General features: G+C 48.9%; 1 protein-coding gene across 2 annotated transcripts in view; it reads right to left on the minus strand.

Annotated features, from left to right (window-relative positions):
* Positions 1–25,643, minus strand: part of DPYSL2 (dihydropyrimidinase like 2) — a 366,898-nt gene that overhangs the window by 135,961 nt on the left and 205,294 nt on the right. For both annotated transcript variants that reach the window (XM_086943522.1, XM_086943523.1), the window contains exon 3: positions 20,786–20,970. In XM_086943522.1, coding sequence (XP_086799648.1) covers positions 20,786–20,970 — 185 coding nt within the window. The remainder of the gene's footprint in view (positions 1–20,785; positions 20,971–25,643) is intronic.

Here is a 25,643-nt window from a genome sequence, read left to right on the forward strand (position 1 = left end):
TCACTCACCCTCACTCACCCTCACTCACCCTCACTCACCCTCACTCACCCTCACCCCCTCACTCACCCTCAACCCCTCACCCTCACCCACCCTCAACCCCTCACCCACCCTCAACCCCTCACCCTCACTCACCCTCAACCCCTCACTCACCCTCACTCACCCTCAACCCTCACTCACCCTCACTCACCCTCAACCCCTCACCCTCACTCACCCTCAACCCCTCACTCACCCTCAACCCCTCACTCACCCTCACTCACCCTCAACCCCTCACCCACCCTCAACCCCTCACCCTCACTCACCCTCAACCCCTCACTCACCCTCACTCACCCTCAACCCCTCACTCACCCTCAACCCCTCACTCACCCTCACTCACCCTCAACCCCTCACTCACCCTCACTCACCCTCACTCACCCTCACTCACCCTCACTCACCCTCACTCACCCTCACTCACCCCCTCACCCTCACCCACCCTCAACCCCTCACCCACCCTCAACCCCTCACCCTCACTCACCCTCAACCCCTCACTCACCCTCACTCACCCTCAACTCCTCACTCACCCTCACTCACCCTCAACCCCTCATTCACCCTCACTCACCCTCAACCCCTCACTCACCCTCACTCACCCTCACTCACCCTCACTCACCCTCACTCACCCTCACCCTCAACCCCTCACTCACCCTCACTCACCCTCAACCCCTCACCCTCACCCACCCTCAACCCCTCACCCACCCTCAACCCCTCACCCTCACTCACCCTCAACCCCTCACTCACCCTCAACCCCTCACTCACCCTCACTCACCCTCAACTCCTCACCCACCCTCAACCCCTCACCCTCACTCACCCTCAACCCCTCACTCACCCTCACTCACCCTCAACCCCTCACTCACCCTCACTCACCCTCACTCACCCTCAACCCCTCACTCACCCTCACCCTCACTCACCCTCACCCTCAACCCCTCACTCACCCTCACTCACCCTCACCCTCACTCACCCTCAACCCCTCACCCACCCTCAACCCCTCACCCACCCTCAACCCCTCACCCACCCTCAACCCCTCACCCTCACTCACCCTCAACCCCTCACTCACCCTCACTCACCCTCAACCCCTCACCCACCCTCAACCCCTCACCCTCACTCACCCTCAACCCCTCACTCACCCTCACTCACCCTCAACCCCTCACTCACCCTCACTCACCCTCAACCCCTCACTCACCCTCACTCACACTCACTCACACTCACTCACCCTCAACCCCTCACCCTCACCCACCCTCAACCCCTCACTCACCCTCAACCCCTCACTCACCCTCACTCACCCTCAACCCCTCACTCACCCTCACTCACCCTCAACCCCTCACTCACCCTCACCCTCACTCACCCTCACTCACCCTCACTCACCCTCACTCACCCTCACTCACCCTCACTCACCCTCACTCACCCTCACCCTCAACCCCTCACTCACCCTCACTCACCCTCACCCTCACTCACCCTCAACCCCTCACCCTCACCCACCCTCAACCCCTCACCCACCCTCAACCCCTCACCCTCACTCACCCTCAACCCCTCACTCACCCTCAACCCCTCACTCACCCTCACTCACCCTCAACCCCTCACTCACCCTCACTCACCCTCAACCCCTCACTCACCCTCACCCTCACTCACCCTCACCCTCAACCCCTCACTCACCCTCACTCACCCTCACTCACCCTCAACCCCTCACCCACCCTCAACCCCTCACCCACCCTCAACCCCTCACCCTCACTCACCCTCAACCCCTCACCCTCACTCACCCTTCACCCTCAACCCCTCACTCACCCTCACTCACCCTCAACCCCTCACCCACCCTCAACCCCTCACCCCACTCACCCTCAACCCCTCACTCACCCTCACTCACCCTCAACCCCTCACTCACCCTCACTCACCCTCAACCCCTCACTCACCCTCACTCACCCTCAAGCCCTCACTCACCCTCACTCACCCTCACTCACCCTCACTCACCCTCACTCACACTCACTCACCCTCAACCCCTCACCCTCACCCACCCTCAACCCCTCACCCACCCTCAACCCCTCACCCTCACTCACCCTCAACCCCTCACTCACCCTCACTCACCCTCAACCCCTCACTCACCCTCACTCACCCTCAACCCCTCACTCACCCTCACTCACCCTCAACCCCTCACTCACCCTCACCCTCACTCACCCTCACTCACCCTCACTCACCCTCACTCACCCTCACTCACCCTCACTCACCCTCACTCCCACTCACTCCCACTCACTCACCCTCAACCCCTCACCCTCACCCACCCTCAACCCCTCACCCACCCTCAACCCCTCACCCTCACTCACCCTCACCCTCAACCCCTCACTCACCCTCACTCACCCTCACCCTCACCCACCCTCAACCCCTCACCCACCCTCAACCCCTCACCCACCCTCAACCCCTCACCCACCCTCAACCCCTCACCCTCACTCACCCTCACTCACCCTCACTCACCCTCAACCCCTCACTCACCCTCAACCCCTCACTCACCCTCACTCACCCTCACTCACCCTCACTCACCCTCACTCACCCTCACTCACACTCACTCACCCTCAACCCCTCACCCTCACCCACCCTCAACCCCTCACCCACCCTCAACCCCTCACCCTCACTCACCCTCAACCCCTCACTCACCCTCACTCACCCTCACCCTCACTCACCCTCACCCACCCTCACTCACCCTCACTCACCCTCACTCACACTCACTCACCCTCAACCCCTCACCCTCACCCACCCTCAACCCCTCACCCACCCTCAACCCCTCACCCTCACTCACCCTCAACCCCTCACTCACCCTCACTCACCCTCAACCCCTCACTCACCCTCACTCACCCTCAACCCCTCACTCACCCTCAACCCCTCACTCACCCTCACTCACCCTCAACCCCTCACTCACCCTCACTCACCCTCAACCCCTCACTCACCCTCACTCACCCTCAACCCCTCACTCACCCTCACTCACCCTCACTCACCCTCACTCACCCTCACTCACCCTCACCCTCAACCCCTCACTCACCCTCACTCACCCTCACCCTCACTCACCCTCACCCTCACTCACCCTCAACCCCTCACCCACCCTCAACCCCTCACCCACCCTCAACCCCTCACCCTCACTCACCCTCAACCCCTCACTCACCCTCACTCACCCTCAACCCCTCACTCACCCTCACTCACCCTCAACTCCTCACCCACCCTCAACCCCTCACCCTCACTCACCCTCAACCCCTCACTCACCCTCACTCACCCTCAACCCCTCACTCACCCTCACTCACCCTCAACCCCTCACTCACCCTCACCCTCACTCACCCTCACCCTCAACCCCTCACTCACCCTCACTCACCCTCACTCACCCTCAACCCCTCACCCACCCTCAACCCCTCACCCACCCTCAACCCCTCACCCTCACTCACCCTCAACCCCTCACTCACCCTCACTCACCCTCAACCCCTCACTCACCCTCACTCACCCTCAACCCCTCACTCACCCTCACCCTCACTCACCCTCACCCTCAACCCCTCACTCACCCTCACTCACCCTCACCCTCACCCACCCTCAACCCCTCACCCACCCTCAACCCCTCACCCACCCTCAACCCCTCACCCTCACTCACCCTCAACCCCTCACCCTCACTCACCCTCAACCCCTCACTCACCCTCACTCACCCTCAACCCCTCACTCACCCTCAACCCCTCACTCACCCTCACTCACCCTCACCCTCAACCCCTCACTCACCCTCACTCACCCTCAACCCCTCACCCTCACTCACCCTCACTCACCCTCAACCTCATGCTAAAGATTTACAAAAAAACCCATAAACAATTCTAAAAGCACTAACTCTAATGCTGCGAGACCTATTGCATTTCTAATGCTTGTTATGCTTTGTGAACAATAGCTGTTTGTGCATCTTATTTCCATGTAGATGCTGCATTGAATTGCCATTTGCCTTTTCACTGTAGAAGTTTTCTAGGTTTTGTGATTGTTGAAGTTTTGCGAACATTAGTTAAGTATTTAATCACCAAGATTATAAAAGTGTATTTAGCCGAGGCCTCCGTTTCAATATAAGATGGTTTAACAAACTGCTTTCACTGCCGTCCAGTATTAACATTTTCAATCAGATTTCTGGTTCACTGCATCACATTTTGTGTTAGACCGGTACTGTACTTCAAACAGTGTTTTCCATTAATTTGCACTGTTTATGTTGTAAATTTGTTGAAGATATATGAGATACTCTTAAAGGTGTTGTGAGCAGAAAATCTTAGAAGGACATATGTGCTTTATTGTTGCTTTTATAATTGTCTTTTAATGTACCTAGTCGCAGCCCACACACCTTTCTAGGTCGAGCCTGGGCAGCGCATGCACTGCTCAGCGAGGCATGCTGTATTGAGGTAGAGAATAGATAGAATCTCAGCCATAATCCCACCCATCTTTTCAATTGGCTCCTGTTACTGTCCTTTCGAAATATTTGCTTTGGATTGGAAAATATAGTAGTATTTCCTTGTCTGCATTTGTAACCTCCCATAAGGACTGGACATTTTACTTGTGCTACACGGTCTGCTTTATCTACTCTCTTAGCACTATTTTCTTTAATAGTGTTCCACTATTCCGCCCACAACGTGCTTTCCTACAATGCAGCATGCCCGCTGCTTATATATTTTTAATTGTAATGGCTGCGGGTCCGCTTTAACTATAGCAGCCGCACTTATTTAATAGAGTTGCAGCGCGGTTCACTTTAACTTAAGCGGCAATGCTACAGAACGTTTGTTTATTTATTTTTGGGTGTAAGCACCCCATACCGTGCTTTCACTTTAATGTTGACCGCGCCCCTTTCTTTAGATGCTGCTCACTGTATCCACTGTAACTGAATATGGCGAGTAGGCGCCGCCACCATTAGAGTGGTCTTGCATTTGCAAGAGTATGAGTTCTTGGTATTGTAAATAACAATGCCTTTTATATATGCGTTGGTTTTAAAAACACTTAAATTAAAGGCATTGTCATTTACAATGAAAATAGTCTAAACTCTCGCAAATGCGACACCTATTGCATTGAAAATGCTTGTTTTGAGTTGAACCTTAGACTGATTGCCCAGGTCTACACATTGAAGGAATGCTAAAGTGGCATCCACATCCTGTTACACACTGAGTACCTCGAGCACGGATTGTTAGTAACCGTAAGCTTTTGTCTTAGAGTTCAGTGGCCCTGTAATTAACCTCTCCAGGGAAGCAGGCATGACACTTTGGATGGAGGAAGAGAGCATAGATGTATGCATGTGACTGGTTTGCAAAACCAACGTTTCGCTCCTTTCTCCTTTTATAAGGCATCAAAGGGAGCAATGAATCAAAGCATTTCTGGAGAAACATGCATTCAGCATTTCAGTGAGCACGTAGACAAGCACTTTTGAAGCTAACCCTAAAGTGCCATAAGGTGGAAAAGAAAACTGTGACGAGACCCGCGGTAAGGTCATACAGTCAAGTGATCCATAGAAAAGAGGCTTTTTACAGTTAACCCGAGTACTTCGCATCACCAGGATTATATGCAGTAGTGAACATAAAGCAACATCAGGCCGTGCTGCTGGAAGGTTTACAAATCCCAGCTTTTCTGCTATGAGGAAATGTAGGTCATCCTCGTACGCCATTCACAGCAAAGGCTGCCGGGCCATCAATACACATACTGCAATTCTAATCTCTCCAAAATTGGAGCAAAGCATCCAACTGGAAACCACTCCGAGCCGAAGACCTCAGGGAGGGGGCAGGAGATTGTTAATGATGGAAATAATACGCAGTGCTGCGGGTGACACACACGGCGCTATTTAGAGCTCAGAGTACTACAGATGGCTCAAACGTGATATTAGCAGAATAAAACCCATAATTCTGTCTCTTTGCTTGGCAAGCCCGTAGCAGTTTCCGAGCCATGTTTTTAACAGTACTCTTTTGGAGAACAGTGCGTGCACCACAACTAACTTCTGGTACATCAATTAATGATTGAGAAAAATTATGTTGCAACTAAGCCGTTGCCTCACAATTTTCCAGAAACAGTCAGAATCCCCTATGTGAACAGGCAGAAATTATACAAGTCTGAGGATCATGTGGTGAACTGATAAATGATTAACGAAAAGTACTGTCCGGGGCTGTAATTAACCCACAAAAACAAAAAAACGAACCTATAGCCATTATAGGCTTTTTTGCAGATGAAATACGTAACATATTAGCTGTTATTCTGATGTTACTGATTAATTAAGGTTATTTGAAGCACAGCAGTGAACACAACGTTTCCATTTAGACTCATAGCATGCTCTTGTGGTTGGCCTTCTGGCCTCCTTTAAAATGTTCATACATTCAGGAGGTACATTTTAAGTATCCACACTCTATGACCTTAAAAGCCAGATTGCCAGATTAAGTTGTTGCAAATTTGGGTGTATGATTCTGTCCCCAATGTATGGAGGTTTGGATAGTTGGGTAGCTTCTCTTGAGGTACTAGGGATAGCTCTGTTAATGTTGTATACGATAGTTGTCGAGCCCAGGTTGGAGCTATCAGTATCAGTAACATGGTTGCCTTTAATTGGGAGCACCCACACCAGAGTACCGAAATGAAACAATTCTATGTCAGGACCGGAGGCTTCAGATTATGCTATATCTTCCTTCGCTTTATTAACATAAAACTCCACAGCAGCTTAGGAAAATATTCAAACAGTGAACGAAAAATGCTTTAAGTCCCAAAGCATTTGAAGGAACGTTTTAACAGTCCAAAACCACAACTCCCAAGAGTCTCTTGTGTATTGCTAGTCCATAGTCCTTCCATCATGTCTATCACAGCTAGAAAGCCAGTCCTCTCTTCCTCTTTCTTCGCTGCTCCCGCAGCCAGATAAGTGCTTTTCATGTTTCCTTTTATGTGATATTTACTGGTTGTATCGTATATACAATTTGTTGGGGGCTCTTCACATGGTTTACTTTTTCCATTGCAGAGTCCCCGGTCGCGGGAACGTTCTGTTCGTTCCTACGCGACCTTTTCTTTTCCCATTTGTGTGCGGTGACTGATAAAGCCGCCAGAGGGCGCCCACGCGTCTCGCCGGCCAGTGCTTAATTTGTAAAAAATGAAGTGCAGGTGCTCAAATGTTTGCCAGAGGCCACACCTACTTTTCTCTGGCTCCGCCCACTTCATCCACTGGCTCCACCCACTTACTATATTGGCTCCACCCACATTTTCACTGGTCTGGCCACCACCAGTAAATTAATGATAATTAAAAAAAACACGTAATCCTGCGCCTGCGGCCCCCGCCGCCCCCAGGCCCTGCCAGCCCTGCTTCGCCTCGCCTCACCTCACTCACCTGCCGCCTCAGCTGCCTGCCTTATTTCAAATTCGGCCGGCGCCGGCCTACCCCCAGGGCTAGGCCCCACCGCCCCAGGCCATCTTGTCCCTGCCTCCAGGGCAGCGCCAGCGCTGCTGTAGCAGTGGTAGGTAGAGTCGGTCGGTCGGGTCAACCAATCACAGTGTTAAAAAACCCGACTCACTGGTCTGGCCACCACCAGTAAATTAATCACGCTCACTTCACGCCATGGACCACGGTTCAATAGGCTGGAGCATGTGATTTTTAACAATCGAGAACAACACTCGTCACAAAGTGTACAACATCACACCTGAATAAAGCTGTTTGTGGCTGCATCCCAAAGCATGTTTGATGAGAGAGTGAAAATTGGAGCATCCATGGGCTTTCTATCAGCTGTTGTCTGACAATTCCAATTCCTGACAGGTAGCAAGCTGTGCCGTTGGATGAAGGGAATCTTAAACAGTTCAGATGTGCTCTCGGGAGGCCGCCTGCTTACCCTAATCACTTTGAAGAATCAACGGTATGCCTTGCAAGATACATAAACTCACCATACATGTCTCGCTATTTGTTTATGGACTTTAAGAATGCTGGTCTATAAAGACAAACGGATCGAAATATCAATGCGGGTATAATGTATAATTTTGCATATAAGCGTTGAGACTAACAATATACACCAATGAAAATATGCATAATTATTTGTACTTTGTGTTACTCAAGAGTATTCAAATCTGCATTTACTCACAAAACAATTAAAGTATATTTATTTCTAGCTTACAAAAGAGCATAACGAGGAAGGAAAACTAAAATCTAATTTACATTAGCGATAAGTTTTGAAGCTGGCAGTGTTAATCATAAATATTCCATATTTTTCATCGACCAAATTTCAGCATGTGAGAAAAATAATCCTGTATTTTGGCTCCATAAGAATCAGTGTTGGCAAGATTCAGTACGTAGTTTCCTAGCTGGTGTCTTCTTTCAGTCAGCATGAATGTAGCTTCTGTAGTGCCATTTTTTAAATTCGAGCCATTAGTATAATCTATAATAAGGGCGTCAGAGCACGAGTGCCTCCGCTCTCATGTTATCCCTCGTTTATGCTCTACCTGCATTCTTTTTGTCTTATTTAATTTTGTTAAAAGACACATTAAGTTTATGAAACTCTCCAACAGTGAAATGCTGCGTTCCTCTGGGCTAGCTCTGAGATTTCTAGAGACATACACATTTTCGCAAAGATATGAGGATTTAAATAAGCAATCTCACCCCACTGCCAGGCCTCTGGCCCTGCCCTGCCTCGCTCGCCTCGCATCCAGGTCGCCCTCACCTGCTGAGCAGTGACTGTGAGCACTCGCAGGGGTTATATCCAGGCTGTTTGTGTTGGCAGTGGCAGGGGTTTCTACAGGGGGCAGGGGTTATATCCATGCAGTTTGTGCAGACAGTAGCATTAGGGTCAATGGGGAGTGGGGATTACATCCATGCAGTTTGTGTTGGTAGGAGCAGGGATTTCTAGAGGGGGTTACATCCATGCAGTTTGTTTTGGTAGCGACAGGGGTTCCTACGGGGGAGAGGGGGAAAGGAGTTACATCCATGCAGTTTGCGCAGGCAGTAGCATGAGTTTAAATAGGGGAATGGGGATTGCATCCATGCAGTTTGTGTTGGTAGTAGCAGGGGTTTCTAGGGGGGTGTTGGCTGTGGGATGCCGCCGCTGGTCGACTCACGGCTCCTACGAGAGGGGGGGGGGGGGGGGGGGGGGGCATCAGTGGCTTATCTGAGGCAGCAGGTCTCAGCGCTCCTAATTACATTGCCTTTTTAATCAATGCCCGAAGCCACTAGGTCATAGCAAGGGGGTGGGGGAGGAGTGGGGGTGGAGGAGCAGGTGGGGGTGGGGGGGGGGAGGCCAGGGGTGCCTTCTATGCCAGTCTGTACCGGGTGTCATGCACCACGAGGGCTACCTGTGCTGCCACAGAGATATACCCGTCACGCACACCCCTGCAGTGTTTTTCTTGGTAATATCGCACTAGCAGCTTATTTATTGAAGGCATTGCAGCATTTGTATGGCGCTTTCTTACCACTAAAGAGGCTCCGCAGTCGCCGGCCGCTCCCAACTCCGAGTCGAGTCTCAGTCCCCGACTCCCCCACCAGCAACTTTGGAGTTTGGGCGGGCGAGGGAAGAGGTGCGGAGTGCGGACGTGCGGTTATGCAGGGGCGGGCAGCAGAGAAAATGCGCGTGCAATGCATTTGCATGCAATCTGCGCACGCGTCACTTCCTCTGGCGCGCACAGCCCCAACCCCGCAGCAAAGCCCTGCCCAGTGCCTGCCCCTGGCCCCTGCAAGGCTGTAACAAAAGTTACAATTTACAACGGCAAGTCCCGGACTCTCCCGCCCGACCGGCGCCCACTGGGGCCCTGATCTGCGCCGCGCCTGGGGAAGTGGAATTAATTTGTTCTTCTGAATCTTACTTCTTTTCTTTAAGTAACTCAGTGCCACTGCCTGACAGTAATACACAGCAGCGCCACACTCTGTGCCTGCCAGAGAGTCATCACCACGCACCAGTCAGTGCGCACGCAGACAGAGACACGCACGAGTCTAAAAAATGAAAATGAGGCAGAGAACAGGTGCACTTTAATGCCGAGTGATAGACCCGGCCCCCATAATTAAGTGCCGGTGCTGAGCACCGGCAAGCTCCGGCTCAAATTAAGCCCTGTCGCCGGCTCTTCGGCGCGTCTCCTCAGTTACGGGAGCCGCGCTGAGGAGTCTGCCTGCGCCGGAGCCTGCCCTCGCTTGCCCCTCTGACACCTGGTTTACCGGGTCTGTAATCCTTTTTCTGACGCCCCGCTGGGGTCTGTATTGCGGCGTAGACCGCGTGAAACGCCTTCGGGCGCCTTTTGTGCACCTCAATTAGTTTTGTGTGGCATAGCGCGCTTGAGGGGTAGCAAGACTCTGTCCCGGTGAGGAGAGTCCGCGCGCTGGGGGGGTCGGTGCAGCCCTACCTGCCACGCCTGTTGGCCCACAAAGTAATCGCAGTCAGTTTTGTCTGCCCAAATTCGAGTTGCCTCTCGATTAACACCCTCTTGGTGCCTGTAGGGTTGTTTCTGGGAGTTCATGATGGAAGGGGAGTATGAAGAGGAGCCCTATTCCTACCTACAGGACGATGAGTTCTACCAAGCGGTGGATAACTCCATTTACCGCTGTGTGACGGAGGTGGTGGGGCCCATGGAGGACTGCCTCTCCGCACGCATTGTGGAGGAATGCGCAAAGTTAGCGTCCGCGCATTTGGGGGCGACTACTGACCTCCCGGGAACGTCGAGCGGGAAACCGCCCACGCCGAAGAAACCCTGCAGGGAAGGACCGTCCTCGGAGCCACAGGGGGTGGACAGGGGCGCCTTTGAGTGTCTCCGTGACGCCTTTTTGGCAAAGGCAACGGCTGCGCCCCCTGCTCCCCTGACGAACCCTGACGCTACAGGGGACGTTGCCACGGCCCCCGCTTCACCAGTGTATGATTCACCGGACACTGACGATGACGGGGAGTCGGTTCGCTCTTGGCGCCCATCGAGCTCAGCCACGGAGCTCCCTCGGGATGAATCGGGCATGTTGGACCCGGACGAGATTGTTCATCCGCGATCCGCAGCTTGGACACCGGGTGAGACTGTGGCAAAGTTTGTTGCAGGTCGTCTGCGCAAACCACTGGAGAAGGAAGCCAGAGGTTGTCTGCGAGGGGAATGTCCGCGGCCGACTTTGGAAGGGAAGGTGGCTATGACCCCCGAGTTGGATGCGAAAATGGCCACCTTCTTGGCCAAATTCATGAAAGATCCCCGGAAGGGTATTGACCGATCCTGGCGGTCCTGTCAGGATAAGTTGCTAGATGCCGTAGGGCCTGCCACGAAGATCCTCGACATGGCGGAGGAGGCGAAGGCGAATGGCACGGTCATTTCCCCAGAGGTGCTTTCGAATTGGGCACAACGTGTTATCGTGTTCCTGGGTAATGCCAATTGCGCCCTGTCCACCGAGCGCAGGCGTTCATTGCTAATTAAATTAGACCCTAAACTGGGGGATCTGGCCTCGTTGGAGGCGGGCGCGGTAGCCCAGGGAGGCCTCTTCGGCGAGCCCTTTATCAGAGAGCTGGGCAAGTTCGTGTCCACTTTTACATCGCTGGACAAGGCACAGTCCAGCATCAAACGCGTTTTTCACCAGCGTTTCTCTGGAGGGGCCGGTCGCGGTAGGGGCCGCGCGACCGGCCGTGGCCAACAGGCCAATAATAGAGGGCAAGGCTCCGGCAGAGGCCAGTACCAGACCTCTGCAAACTTCAATAATTTCTATCCCAACAGAGGGCAACGCTTCGGCGGCAGAGGATTCAGGAAGAATTCCGGACAAGGAAATACCTCCGGTGAGTGTACTTTGTTTAGATCAGGTTCCGATAGGAGGGAGGTTGGCAACCTTTTACGAGGAGTGGGAATTGCTCACTGCCGACGCTTGGGTTTTGCAAACCATACGTGGGTTCCACATAGAGTTCTACGACCAACCCACTCAAGAAGTGTCCCCACGTCCGATGGTGTTTTCGGAGTCCGACGCACTTTTGATAGACGGAGAGGTCTCAGAGTTGCTTCGCAAAGGTGCCATCCGTCTATCAACGCGCCACCCCAACGGTTTTATCAGCAATGTCTTCCTAGTGGAAAAGACAGATGGGGGCAAGAGACCTGTGATCAATCTCAAAGAATTCAACGGGTGGTTGATCTATCGACACTTCAAGATGGAGGGTATCCACCTCCTTCGAGACGTGCTCCTCCCTCGAGATTGGATGGTGAGGCTGGATCTCAAGGATGCCTATCTGGTCGTTCCTATCCACCCGCCGCATCGTCGTTTCCTTCAGTTTTTGTGGAACGACAGGGTGTTCGAGTTCACGGCGCTGCCGTTCGGCCTTTCATCGGCCCCCTGGTGCTTCACAAAGGTACTGCATCCGGTGGTGGAGTTCCTCAGGGGTCAAGGGGTGCGGATGTTGGTATACTTGGACGACATCCTCCTTATGGGGCAATGTCCAGTGGTCTTGGCTGGGCAGCTACAACAGGCCGTACAACTTCTTCAGAAACTGGGGTTCGTTATCAACGGCTCAAAATCGGTTTTGGCCCCCACTCAGAAACTTACCTTCCTGGGTTTCGTGGTGGATTCGGTGGAGGCGGTTCTAAGCCTTCCGACCCGGAAGATCGCGAAGATCCGACATCTGCTCCGGCAGACTATCACCAAGGATCGCACGTCTTTACGGCATGTCGCCAAGGTGGTAGGACTTCTGTCGACCTCCATCCAAGCGATTTTTCCGGGGCCCCTGCATTACAGGGCGCTTCAACGCCTCAAAGCTCAGCACCTCCGGAGAGGGATGAGCTACGATCAGTTGGTTCCTCTCACGGAGGAGGTGAAGGAGGAAATGTCTTGGTGGCTGTCTCACATGGAGGCGTGGAATGGTCGGGCGATCTTCGGGTCGGTGCCAGATCTCGTCATAGAGTCCGATGCCAGCAGGTCGGGCTGGGGCGCTCGGTGCGGGGATTTCTCCACCGGCGGCGCCTGGTCTTCAGACGAACAACGGTTACATATCAACTGTTTGGAGCTCCTGGTGGGCTCCTTCGCAGTCCGTTGCTGGACCAAGGATTCGGTCAAAGCCTGTGTTTTACTGAGAATGGACAATGTTTCAGCGGTTCGTTATGTGAACCATCTAGGGGGTCCTCGTTCTCGCGCTCTGGCGAATTTGGCGAAGGACTTCTGGGACTACTGCCTGTCGCGCCACATTGCTGTGACGGCAGAGTACCTGCCGGGTCAGGCCAATCAGGTAGCGGATTGGCACTCCAGGTACCTCAGGGATACCAGTCAGTGGAAACTGCATCCGGAAGTCTTCCGGTGGCTACAAAGCCTTTGGGGTCCCTTCTCGGTGGACCTGTTTGCGTCCCGTCTGGACCACCAACTGCCGCGTTTTTTCAGTTGGAGGCCGGACCCTCTTGCGGAGGCCACGGGCGCCTTTCTGCAGGATTGGAGTCGGGAAAAACCGTTTGCGTTCCCCCGTTCTCCATGGTGGTGCGGACAGCGGCCCAAGTACGCCGCCAAGGAGTGGAGCTGGTGTTGACTACGCCGCTTCGGAGGTCTCAAGTATGGTTTCCGGTTCTTCTGGAACTTTCTTGGGATTTTCCAATCCTACTCCCCCTGTTTCCTCTACTCCTGAGGAATCCAGATCAGGAACCGCATCCTCTCATCGTGCGGGGCTCGCTCCGCCTCATGGCGTGGAGGCTCTCAGGAGACGTTGGACGCTCCCGGGCCTTTCGGGGTCAGCTGAGCACCTTCTCTCCAAAGCGTGGGCCGATAGTACCATGAAGCGCTACAGATCCGCTTGGCTTAAGTGGATGCGTTGGTGTCTACGAAGGGATTTGGATCCCTTGGTCGCGGGCCTCGTTCCCGTTCTAAATTTCCTGGCTGAACTAGCCGACAAAGGCCTTGCCTACAGAACAATTAATGCGATTCGGTCAGCGATTTCGGCAGGCCATGACAACATCGATGGCTCTCCGGTGGGTGAGCATCCTTTTGTTTGTCGTCTTCTGCGGGCTATTCGACTCGCATTGCCTCCAGAGCACAGGTATTCCGTCCTTTGGGACGTCAATTTGGTCCTGAATTTGTTCCTTTCATGGCCGGCCAACTCCTATCTGTCTCTTAAGGAACTCTCAGCAAAGTTGGCCATGCTGTTATGTTTAGTCTCTTGTAGACGTGTGTCTGACGTGCGTGCCCTGGATATATCTGCACGCATCTTCTCCCCGGATGGGGTTACTTTTACCGTGGGTCGACGCACTAAAACGTCGTCACGTTCCATTTCCTATCCAGCTTTTCTAGACACTCCTAAGTTGTGTGTTGTGCAATGCCTCAAAGCATATGAGGATTTAACTTTAGAATTGCGCCCCCCGGGCGAGCGTCAATTGTTGATTGCCTTGCGAAAGCCACACAAAGCTGTCTCCTCCCCCACTATTGCTAGGTGGGTGTGTTGGGTCATGCAAGAAGCAGGCATCAATATGAATCTTTTTGGAGCACACTCTGCCAGAGGGGCCATGGCCTCTAAGGCGTTCTCTGTGGGTGCTCGCTTGGAGGATCTAATGCGAGCTGCGGATTGGTCCTCGGATTCCACCTTTAAGAGGTTTTATTTTAAACCCGTGGTGATTTGGCCCAGTTGGTGGTAAGTAAGCTTTGAACTAGCATAATCTGAAGCCTCCGGTCCTGACATAGAATCGAAATTTGCCTAGCTTATGTAACGGTAAGTTTCAATTCTATTAAGGACACGGAGGCGAGGATTATCCCACCCAGGACGCACAGTGGTTTCTCTACCCACCCGTATGGCAGTAAGTAAAGCGTTTTCCTTTATGCAGTTTCTGTACTGTGACTAGTCTTTGAGTACTCCTTTGCCTTATTATTGAATTCCTATGCCGCCTCGCTTACGCTGTCCTTTTTTTCGGCAGGCAACGAGGGTGCTAAACAGGATCAATGAGGCGAATGCGTGATCTGCGCGAAGAAAGAGGAGGAAGAGGAAGAGAGGACTGGCTTTCTAGCTGTGATAGACATGATGGAAGGACTATGGACTAGCAATACACAAGAGACTCTTGGGAGTTGTGGTTTTGGACTGTTAAAACGTTCCTTCAAATGCTTTGGGACTTAAAGCATTTTTCGTTCACTGTTTGAATATTTTCCTAAGCTGCTGTGGAGTTTTATGTTAATAAAGCGAAGGAAGATATAGCATTATCCTCGCCTCCGTGTCCTTAATAGAATTGAAACTTACCGTTACATAAGCTAGGCAAATTTCGATTCATCTCAAGCCAGTACTAAAAAAGACACAATCGTTTGGTCAATAATAAAATTGGTGAATTAATGTTTTTTGTTTAAAGTAAACAAACCATTTTCAATCACAGAAAAGATGAAAAAATAAGGTACCTTTTCGGAGAAATATTCATTTGTAAAAGCAAATAAAATCCGTGCAAAGAATTCGTATCTTGGTGTGCATTGCTGTCGTGCTCCAATCCATGCTAGAACTCATGACCTTCCTACAGTTTCTTCTTTTCATTGCAACTTGATTTTTCAATGTGCTTTCATGATCTGGTGCTCCAAAACCCATCAGAGTGTAAAATGCACCCCATAAAACTTAAGAGGTCAAACTTTGATTTCAATCTAAACCAGATACATCTGTGGTTACCCGCAGAGAAGGTTTCTTCGTTTTGTTAGTGTTTTTTCACATTAATGTTATTATTCAAGGTGTACTGTTATCAAATGTGGGCTAAAGTTACCTCTTTGTGGATACAATGGATTCCATTGGTCCAAATCACTTGATAAAGGGTAATTATTCAAACAGAGCGCTGCTGCATGAATTGCCCATCAGTTACAGGCCTCCAAAGGGGCAGCCTGGCACTACTGATACAGCAAAACACTTTGCACGTGACCAGTGGAATGGCAAACATTAAAGGCTGACCATAGAGGACATAAGCAGTGTGCATCTGAAACAGAGAAAGGACAAATGATAGACCGCAGATCAATTGCTTGTCAAAAGTAACAATATTTTGCAAGCCAACCCACTGTGTGGGCATGTTGCCAGGGGGACGAGTCTAGTGAAGAGTAAGACATATGCAGAGGGAGGGGTGGTGTTTAATCAGATTATGCTCCAAGCCTGAAACAGAAGATTGCACAAATTGGACTCTCTTGAAATACGATCAGCCCAAAGCCTGTGTACTTTAATTCCACTATACGTAATACCTCCATGGCTACCCGGGACAGCATATTTCATGCCATCAAAAGATATCCAGCTAAAGACCCATAATATGTATAGAATGTCTCCACTTTTAATTTGAAGTAGCTGCAGTAGAGGAAACTGTTCTCTTTACACTAGATTAATAATTAATAAAGATCACTGGACTCGCTTCCAAACTGCTTTAGTATTCTGCACTGAAATGCTATGAACAGAAGGCCAGGTTAAACGGCTGCATAATTTCGTTGGAATTGCAAACATCTTTCATAAAAAGCACCCGCCCATCAGGACTCTTTTGCATTTTCAATGTGGTGTCAACTATGTGGCGGCTCCGCACAAAGAACCACCCTGACTACATTCCGCCGCCTCACCCGAATGGCACGGTTTCTTTAAAAAAAAACAGAATTTGGCTTCCAAGTAGTTTAAAACATGCATGCCTCAGTCGGCCCTCAGAACGAGTCATTTAAGGTGTAGGAATAAAATGTGCTTACCACAGGGCGCAGATCATGAGCAGACCGGAGACCCAATGCAGGGCATAACAAAGGGTTTACTCTCTACGAAATAACTACGTCCTCAAGAGACAATAAAAATAGGATGGCTTAACTGCGGCTTGGATGCTTCAACATACAGATATTTGGAGCTTGACGCGGAAATGGTGCGCCAGCCCCTTTGGCCCTCCTATCGCCTGCAATAACTATGAGCTTGGTTGTGTGTGGTCTCGGGCTGCGTGCTAAGGCCAAATGAATAACTCGTCATAAGGAATATATGTTGAAAATTCTAAGGAGCAATTGGGGTGACACAAAGAGCCTTCCAAAGCTAAAGTGGAAAAGATAGCTGAGAATGCTCCAGACAAAACGTCAGCGAGCTTTTATAGGATGCGGGTTGTTTTTAGACATATTCTGCTGTAATGGATGTGGGGCCCTTTATCTCGGTCACACTCCCAAGCTAGCATTTCAAAGGTACTTACCGATGGTCACTGTGATTCGTAATTTTAAGCTGTCCGAGGTAACCATGCTTTCAGTGGGAGGGTGGGTACAGAGGAGTGGTGAGGGGAAATGGTAGGGCTCTAAGAAATCTTTAAATCAGCAAAACAGGTTTTGCGACTACCTAAGAAATTAAAAGCAGATTACTTGAAAACAGGGTACTTTGACCGCCGGAAGCAAAACTTGAGTTCAGGCACCGTTCCTTGCATGCTGCACGCTTGCAAGCTTCCAGAACACGGTTACTGGAAGTGTGCGCGCTGCTATCTGCAGTAAAAAGGTAAAAGTTGGGACCAATGTGAAATTCACTCTCTGCCTCTCGCCTCTCCCCGACCCCCCTCTTACTGAATACCTAGGTCTTACTGAATACCTAGGCCAAACTATTTCTTATACCTTATTTAACCATGTACTTCAAAAGATAAACTCACTAGAAACAGGAGATCTTTGCAACCTTGTCAGGGGTATGAAGCGCTATATATATTCTACAATACATTGCAAAACAACCATGCAACCAGGCCAGTGTTCCTCTTCCACAGCTGTGTTTGGGTGGGGACATGGGTTCTTAAAGTGATCCTGTGTGGCTGGACGAGCAGGTTCCCCAATGACCCAGCCAGGTGGAGGTGCAGGTGTGACTCTCTCAGCAATGTAAACATGGGGTAAGCAGCTGTGGCACACATTATCTGCCCCTTCGCCCACTGATGCCCCTGTGTTCCTGGGAGAGAGGACACAGGCAGGCCTCTCAGCAGCTGTTACAATTGGAGCAGGAAACCTTAGCCCACATTGCCATCCCCAATACCTCAAAACTGAAGCTCACAGTTTTCCTGAGTGAGAATTACATATATTGGTCATTGCTGCCTTTGTGCTGCCTACTTTGGAAGTCTCGTACATGTTGTTATTATTGCACTCTGGCAGCTAAGAAGCCAAGCCCTGAAAGAGGATGGATCCTGAACAGTCCCTACCTAGACAACTTTTGTTCACAATGCCATTCAAGCCCTACATTTGAGAAATTCCCTAAAGGTGATGTCGTTTCTTGGAGGACAGTGTGTACCGGAGAGACACATCGTGGGGGGAGGCGTTTAAAGGGATGGAAAGGATAGCTGAAAGAACAGAAGAGGGAACTACATCTAAGACATGTGCAGACTAGAAAGCGAGGAGTAAAAGGCGAGGGAAAGGATGCAGATAGGAGAAATAGGACAGAAGAGGATAGTGTGCAAGACAGAGGAAACAGATAGTGGGATATGTTCAACAAAGTGGAACAAATTTGAAAAGGAGGTTGGACAGACCGAGGACCAGGCTCATGAGAGAGGTGTAAAAAGATAGAAAGGAAAGCAAAAACAGGAGCAAAGTCGGGACAGCAGAACAGTGCGAAATGTGTAAAAGAGAGGTAGCAGAGTGTAGACAGGAAGGAAGCAGAACCGTGAAAAAGGAGAAACAGGCAGCATATATTGGGAGATGCATAAAGGGTCTCGAGAGGAAGTAATGATTACTGCTCTCATTCTGCTTGTGTACTTGCATAGTAATTTCACTGAATGTCTTAGGTGCACGTAAGCTTAGCTAGAGGGGGCTGAGAACCTTCACAGCCACACACAGGGGGAACATTGGAGATCACTCAAAAGCGCAAATTCTGGACTTTGCGGCCCACTTGTCCCTAAAGTACAGCAATTCAAGTTGTTCTAACATTCAGCGACTAACAGCAGTGAGGCAAGCTCTTAAAAGTGACGACAACAACATCTGGTCAGCTTCCAATTTATGTTAGAAATCTGAAGGGCACTAGCACAAGTACAGTTTTGAAATCACATTGAGGCAATCATACCGACATGTAAACAACTCTGAGAACAGAGATTCCCCCAGAGTATAGAGCAATGCATCAGGGATGTTCTCGGAGGACAGCAAATGTTTGGAAGTGATCAAATACGAAAACAGATCAAATTAAAAAAAAATGTTTGCTGCACGAGAACTGTGCCACAAAACAGGGTTGCTGCCTCTTACATAACAGATAGGGAAGGCTGCTTTAATGGTGAAAACCGGTAAAGTGAGCAGGGTCTTACTCACTTGGATTATACCTGCTTCTGGTGTTACTACCCTCAGAATTGTCAAGACAAGCATGTATTGAAAAACACAAGCAGGTATGTAACAAATTATTTCAGAAGCTCAACCAAATACATCGGAAGCTCCAGACCAGGGATTTTCTGCAACGTGGATAGAGTGTGAATGGAAGAAAAATAGAGGGTGAAACTGGCAATACTCACAGAGGTGGCCATATCTCCAATCTTCAGTGGTAATCATTCCTGTGATTGTGAGGAACCCACTAATTCCCGTTTAATTACAACCTCTTATCTCACATTTACAGCCATTAAAAGACCACAATGTACTGACGATGACTTTAGAGTATTGGCAATACTCAAAGTAAAATCATTGGTGATCCAGGCTAGATTTTGGAGCTCTTGGTAACAAACAACAAAAATCTATGAAATGCTCCATTGTACGAGACATTTAAAAAATATATATATTTTATTCCGACTGAAGTCTGGTTACTTGGGCAGGCGGCCTCACCTACATTTTTAAACCAAATGTTAACCCAAGAAGATAGAACTGCAGGCTGCTAAGTCCACTTGAGAGTTTAAGGCTTTATTCAAATTGATGAGAAATAATTTTCTGAGCAGAAGTTAATCGGTTAATCGAGTAGTTGTTCCAAAAATGTCCCACACCCAGCTCAAACTTGATGCACTTGGTGATGGTGCCATGTTTGAAGACAGAGTACTGCTTTCGATCACTGTTCTCCACGAGCTGAAGTTAATCCTCAAGAGTTACATTTATTACCTTAAAGACAGCGGGTAAACCTTTTACGTATGAAAATTATCAAAATCTAAAAAATAAATCCGCAATTTCTCAGCCAAAAGTCACCAACCTGGTAGATGCCTTAAGCGTTAATCATAAAAGGTGAGTACGTACAAGTTTTTACTTGGTTAGTTGCCCCCTGGCACCGGGCAAAAAGCAAAATGGCATGCTTGCCAAACCACACTAAAATGGCACATGCAGAACACGGAGGAATGTTAAGCCTCAGTCAGTAGATGGCTGGGGGCACTGAATTGATTAACAATCGTAATTAAAACTATAGGCACCGGCTCAGAGCAGGCATACTTCCATAGATGTTTTGGACTTGGATCTTGCACTTATGTTGGCCAGATGTCAGAGAGACTGTAAAGGTGGATGTATGAACAGACTTCCACAAAACAAGAATACTTAAGATTTAGTAATCTGTAGAGCCAACGTTAGGTACGTACGGTGGGATACAGTAATTACAATTATCTGTTATCTGACCACTAGCAACTGCAGTATAACACCGATAATCTTAGTGCTCTTACAGAGAGAGGACTGTGTGAATTAAACAGTAATAGTGTTGTTAGAAGATCAATAACCAGACGAGCAGGTAAGTGAAATCATAGCAAAAAAGGAAGATTTGCGTATCCAATGCCAGGGGAGATTCTCAACGGTGATGACAAGCACTGTACTTGCTTCTTACATTTCCTGAAAAAAATGGAATTCTGTATTGTTTCACCACCGAGTTGACAACATTTCTGACACTGGACGATGAAATTTGAAAATACAATTCTAAAATGCTCAATCAGTCGGTTGGAAGCACAGAAAAGACACATAGTCAACAAACAAACAAATATATATATACACTGCGAATCTTACTGATCATGGTGGTGCCTCCAGCCAGGGCAGCCTTGGTTCCCTGGAAGAAATCATCGGCTGATGTTATTCCTTGGTCTGGCAATTGAAAGCGAGTGTGGACATCAATGCCACCAGGGATCACCATCCTCCCATGTGCCTCAATAGTCTTCACACCTCCCGGTACAATCAGGTTCTCGCCTATTTGCCTATTTGAAAAAAGAAACAGACCAGTTAAGTCACATCAGCACAAAGTTAATAAGCGGTCATCATCAGAACAGAAACACATTTCCTCAGTAACTGAGGGATAATATATTTAGGCTTAATATCCTGTTGGCACTTGGGAGTTATGATGATAAAGTGAATAGTCTTTCAGTCTATAGACTTATGAGAAAATAAGGATCCACTATGTACAGAGTGATCCAACTGCCTGGGAGGCTGATCAGAAAAGCCCAGTAGCAGTAGAACATGGAGGCAACCATCAGTTCCTGTGTCAGTTCAGAATAGATCCAACAACTGGCTTTTTTAAGAGAGGCCAATCGAAAATCATTCTATGTGACACAGAGGGGGAAGGTCTGACCTTTTCTTAAAACTTTGTACAAAAACAGAGGACTCCCTTAAAATGAGTAAAACCTATCTAAGGGAAAATTACACAATCTCACTCTTACTCCTGTGACACAGTATAATAATCGCAGACTGGAAGGATAATGTTCCTTACCCAGTAAGCATCTGTTCTTGGCATGTAAAGCTGTAGATTCACATGCTTTGAATACTCCTGACATCTTGTGTAGGGTCCGGATGTTTGCAAGTTGTTTTGCTTCGAAGAAGTCTTTCCTAGTCACAAGGTAAGGTGACTCCTCCTTTCGGTGATGGTACACATGGGCATCGACTCCATTGTTACATTGTTTTCCAGCAAGAGGGTGAGAATGGAGTAAGTGTAGTATAGAGATGTCCATGCGTATAAATGTATAATGAAGAGCTGCAACAACTACAGTTACCCGGGGAGGCAGGTCGGCACATGTGAATACTACAGGTCTACATGCCAAGAACAGATGCTTACTAGGTAAGTAACATTATCCATTTGAGGCATGTGTGCTGTAGATACACATGCTTTGCATAGACTACAAAGCAGTATACTCCCAAAGTAGTGGCTAACCTATAGATGTTGCAGGTATTTGAAATAGTGTTTTAAGTACTGCTTGGCCTACATTGGCTTGTTGACATGCTAGCACATCTACACAATAGTGTTTGGTAAATGTGTGTGGTGTAGAACATGTAGCTGCCTTACATATGTCAGCTAGAGGAATGTTCACTAAAAAGGCCACAGAGGCCCCTATTTTGTGAGTGGAATATGCTCTAGGGAGTATGGATAAAGGTATTTCAGCTTTAGCGTAGCAGGTTTGAATGCTCCACAGACCTTGTATTGTGTAATATTGGAGATGAGCATCCGGTTGGGATGTCAGAGATGCGTCTGATGTGAGCACGATCTGTGGAATAGGGTCGATGAAAGGCCGTCCTTTTGATACTTTTTGTGAGTTCCACCACTCCAAAGAGCGATGGGTATGGCCGTCTACCAACACTAGATCGGTTAATTGACCCTGCGACTGATATTACTGACCTGCCAAGCACTTTTGTAGTGGACGCATGTGAAGTTTTGCTGGAGGTACAATTGCGATGCAAGACGCCATAATTCCCAGCAGTTGCATGAACACTCTGTCTGGTAAGGCTTGGTTGGACTGAAACTGTAGTATCATAGCCTGAATATTGTGAATTCTGGCAACATTGGCAGAGGCTAGAGCTTGAACTGTGTCTAGAGTGGCTCCCATGTAAGACTGCATCTGTGACGGATGCAGGTGAGATTTCTGTGCATTGACCGTGAAGCCTAGTCGATGAAGTAGGTCTATTGTGATCTGTGTGTGTTGTAGACAGTTTTGATAAGTGCTCGCTTTGATGAGCCATTAGTCAAGATAGGGGAAGACATGAATATGCTGTCTTCTGAGATGAGCCGCGACTACTGCCAGACATTTGGTAAATACTCTGGGCGCTGTAGTCTCTCAGAAGGGAAGTACTTTGAATTGGTAATATTTACCTGCAATCACAAATCTGAGGTATTTGCGATGAGCTGAATGAATTGGAACATGAAAATATGCATCTTTGAAGTCTAAAAATCTGCCTTCTGTAAAAGTGGAAGTTGGTTGAAGGATCACCAAGTCAAAGTGTTCTGACAGTTTATAATGATTTAATTCTCTGAGATCCAGAATAGGTCTTAGGGAACCGTCCTTTTTGGGAATGAGAATATACAGAGAGTAAACCCTTGAGCCCTGGTACTGTTGAAAACAACTCTATAGCTCCTTTCAGTAAGAGGGTCTGCACTTCCTGTTCGAGCAACTGTAGGTGTTCTGGAGACAATTTGAGAGTTCGAGGTGGAATGTTTGGAGGATTGCTGGTATGCTCCAGGCAAGAACCATGTTGGAAAATTCCAATCGCCCATTTGTCTGTTTTTATAGACTGCCAAATGGGGAGAAATTGTTGAAGTCTCCCCCCGACAGGTCTGGTATAGTCGGGGGACAGCAGGGGCAAGTCAATGTTTATTAGGGGAAGTGGAGGTACGAGGTGTGCAGCGCTTACCCCTACTTTTAAAGTGGTTTCCTCTATAACCTCTTCGAAAAAAAGCCTCTTGAGGAAGAGGACTGGTTATTACCTTCAAAGGTTAAGGTATTCTGGTCTGAGGATGTGGTTTGGACTCCCCTCGGTAACGACAAAAGGAGCCTCTGTTTGATGGTGACTGGAGCGCTCCCATGGACTTGGCCACATCAGGGTCCGTTGTCATTTTTTCTAATGCCTGATCTAAGTCAGGACCAAAAAGATGTTTTTTGTTAAATGGTGTGTAAAGAATGGATTGTTGGACCTCGGGCTTAAACCCAGAGATCTGTAACCAAGCAGGTCTCTTAAGCAAAATACTAGTGTTGACCTCTCTAGCCACGGTATAGGCAGAATCTAGAGCACACCTTGTGGAGGAATTTGAAATTAGCTTACTATCATTTACTAAGTTTTGCGCCTTAGCTTTATGCTCATCTGGGAGTTATTGAAATAATTCTTTCATTTCATTCCAGTGTGCCCTGTCATACCTGGCTAAAAGGCCCTGTGTATTTGCAATGCACCATTGATTTGCAGCTTGAGCAGCCATGTGTTTGCCAGAGGAGCCTATTAACTTAGACTCCTTATCTGGCGGAGGAGCATCCCCTGATGTTTGAGAATTAGCCCGCTTATGAGCAATAGACACTACCAGTGAATTTTCCCATTGACATGCAATCTGGGTCTGGATGTGTTGGCTAGTCTCTTGGAGGAGAGAAAAATAGCATCTTTTACAGGAAATGTGGGGTACAGCCAAATATTTCTCTTTTTGCACTGGCACCAGAGAACTAGAATTACTAGAGAAAACTGCAGCAAGGCCATTAGCTCTACCGCCTGGCACATCTTACATAGTAAATTTGTACCACAGGTGAAGGGTTTTACTAGAAGAGTTCTAAGGTTCTAACATGAGACCAGTCAACCGAGATAAGCTGGTCAATAGGTAATCCTGAGAGTTCAGATTACACAGAACTTGACAAATAGTGTGTCACGTAACCAATGCAATTGTGAGTTCTGCATCAACCTGCCCTTAAATCACCTTAGATGACAAAATCTGAAGCGAAATTGTTAGGCTTTTCACATCTAAAGTCTAGGTACATAATTGTGGGATATATATATATATATATATATATATATATATATATATATATATATATATATATACAAAAAAACTTCTCCAACAGCAAGAAGTGGCAGCCACACAGGGAAATCCTTAAAGGGGTATATTTATTGCCACAAACACCAGGATTAGGGCGGATGCATTTCGGCGTGGTTTTGCCTTCCTCAGCGCCAAACGGTGATTGCAGGAGGCGGATACTCATGCTGGTAAAATACCTTCTTTCCTCCGATCTGGTGTGAGCTGGCTATGACACGATGTGCAGACCCACTCGGGGAAAACTAGCAAAGCACTACATCACCCAGGAGGCCTTTTGCTAGGGCCACGCCCATGAAGCAGGTGAAAATTTAGTGCGCTTGCAAAGAAACTGACATTGATGCCAGAATAAATGCGCCTTTGAGAAAGGGAGCGGGTACTCCTGAAACGCGTCAGGCGGAACATTTAAGGACAGTGAGATGCTGTGAATTCCTTTGTTTGCATGCTGGCAATAAATTGAAGTGTGACAGAACAGTCTTCCTGTGGCCTCGTGCGAAGTGTGTTGCTCACAATCGAATTAACATATATATATATATACAAAAAATCTTCTCCAACAGCAAGAAGTGGCAGCCACACAGGGAAATCCTTAAAGGGGTATATTTATTGCCACAAACACCAGGATTAGGGCGGATGCATTTCGGCGTGGTTTTGCCTTCCTCAGCGCCAAACGGTGATTGCAGGAGGCGGATACTCATGCTGCTAAAATACCTTCTTTCCTCCGATCAGGTGTGAGCTGGCTACGCCCTCCGACAGACAGCCTGTGTGTGATTCGCTGCCTGAGGTACCTTGTAGGACGCCCAGTGCGTCAGTACTACAGGTACCAGAATGCTGTGCAGTGGTCTGGCACAGCCCCGGGAGTGGTAGGTGTTGAAGCAGCTACTAACGCCTGAATACTGCGTGGCGCAGACCTCCTCATGTCCCCAAACTGCACAACCACATAGTCTCAGCAGTCCAATAAGCAGGGGTAGAACTGGGGCTCCAGTTCACCCGGGATGGGGCACAATGACTCCAACACTAACGGTTTTCTTGCAGAGTCCATGGGTGGGTACCCGGTCAATCCAGTCACCTGGGAAATGTCAAGATCTGCAAAAGCAGAAG

Source organism: Lissotriton vulgaris, chromosome 11 (assembly GCF_964263255.1).
Source record: "Lissotriton vulgaris chromosome 11, aLisVul1.2, whole genome shotgun sequence".
NCBI classification, from domain to species: domain Eukaryota; kingdom Metazoa; phylum Chordata; class Amphibia; order Caudata; family Salamandridae; genus Lissotriton; species Lissotriton vulgaris.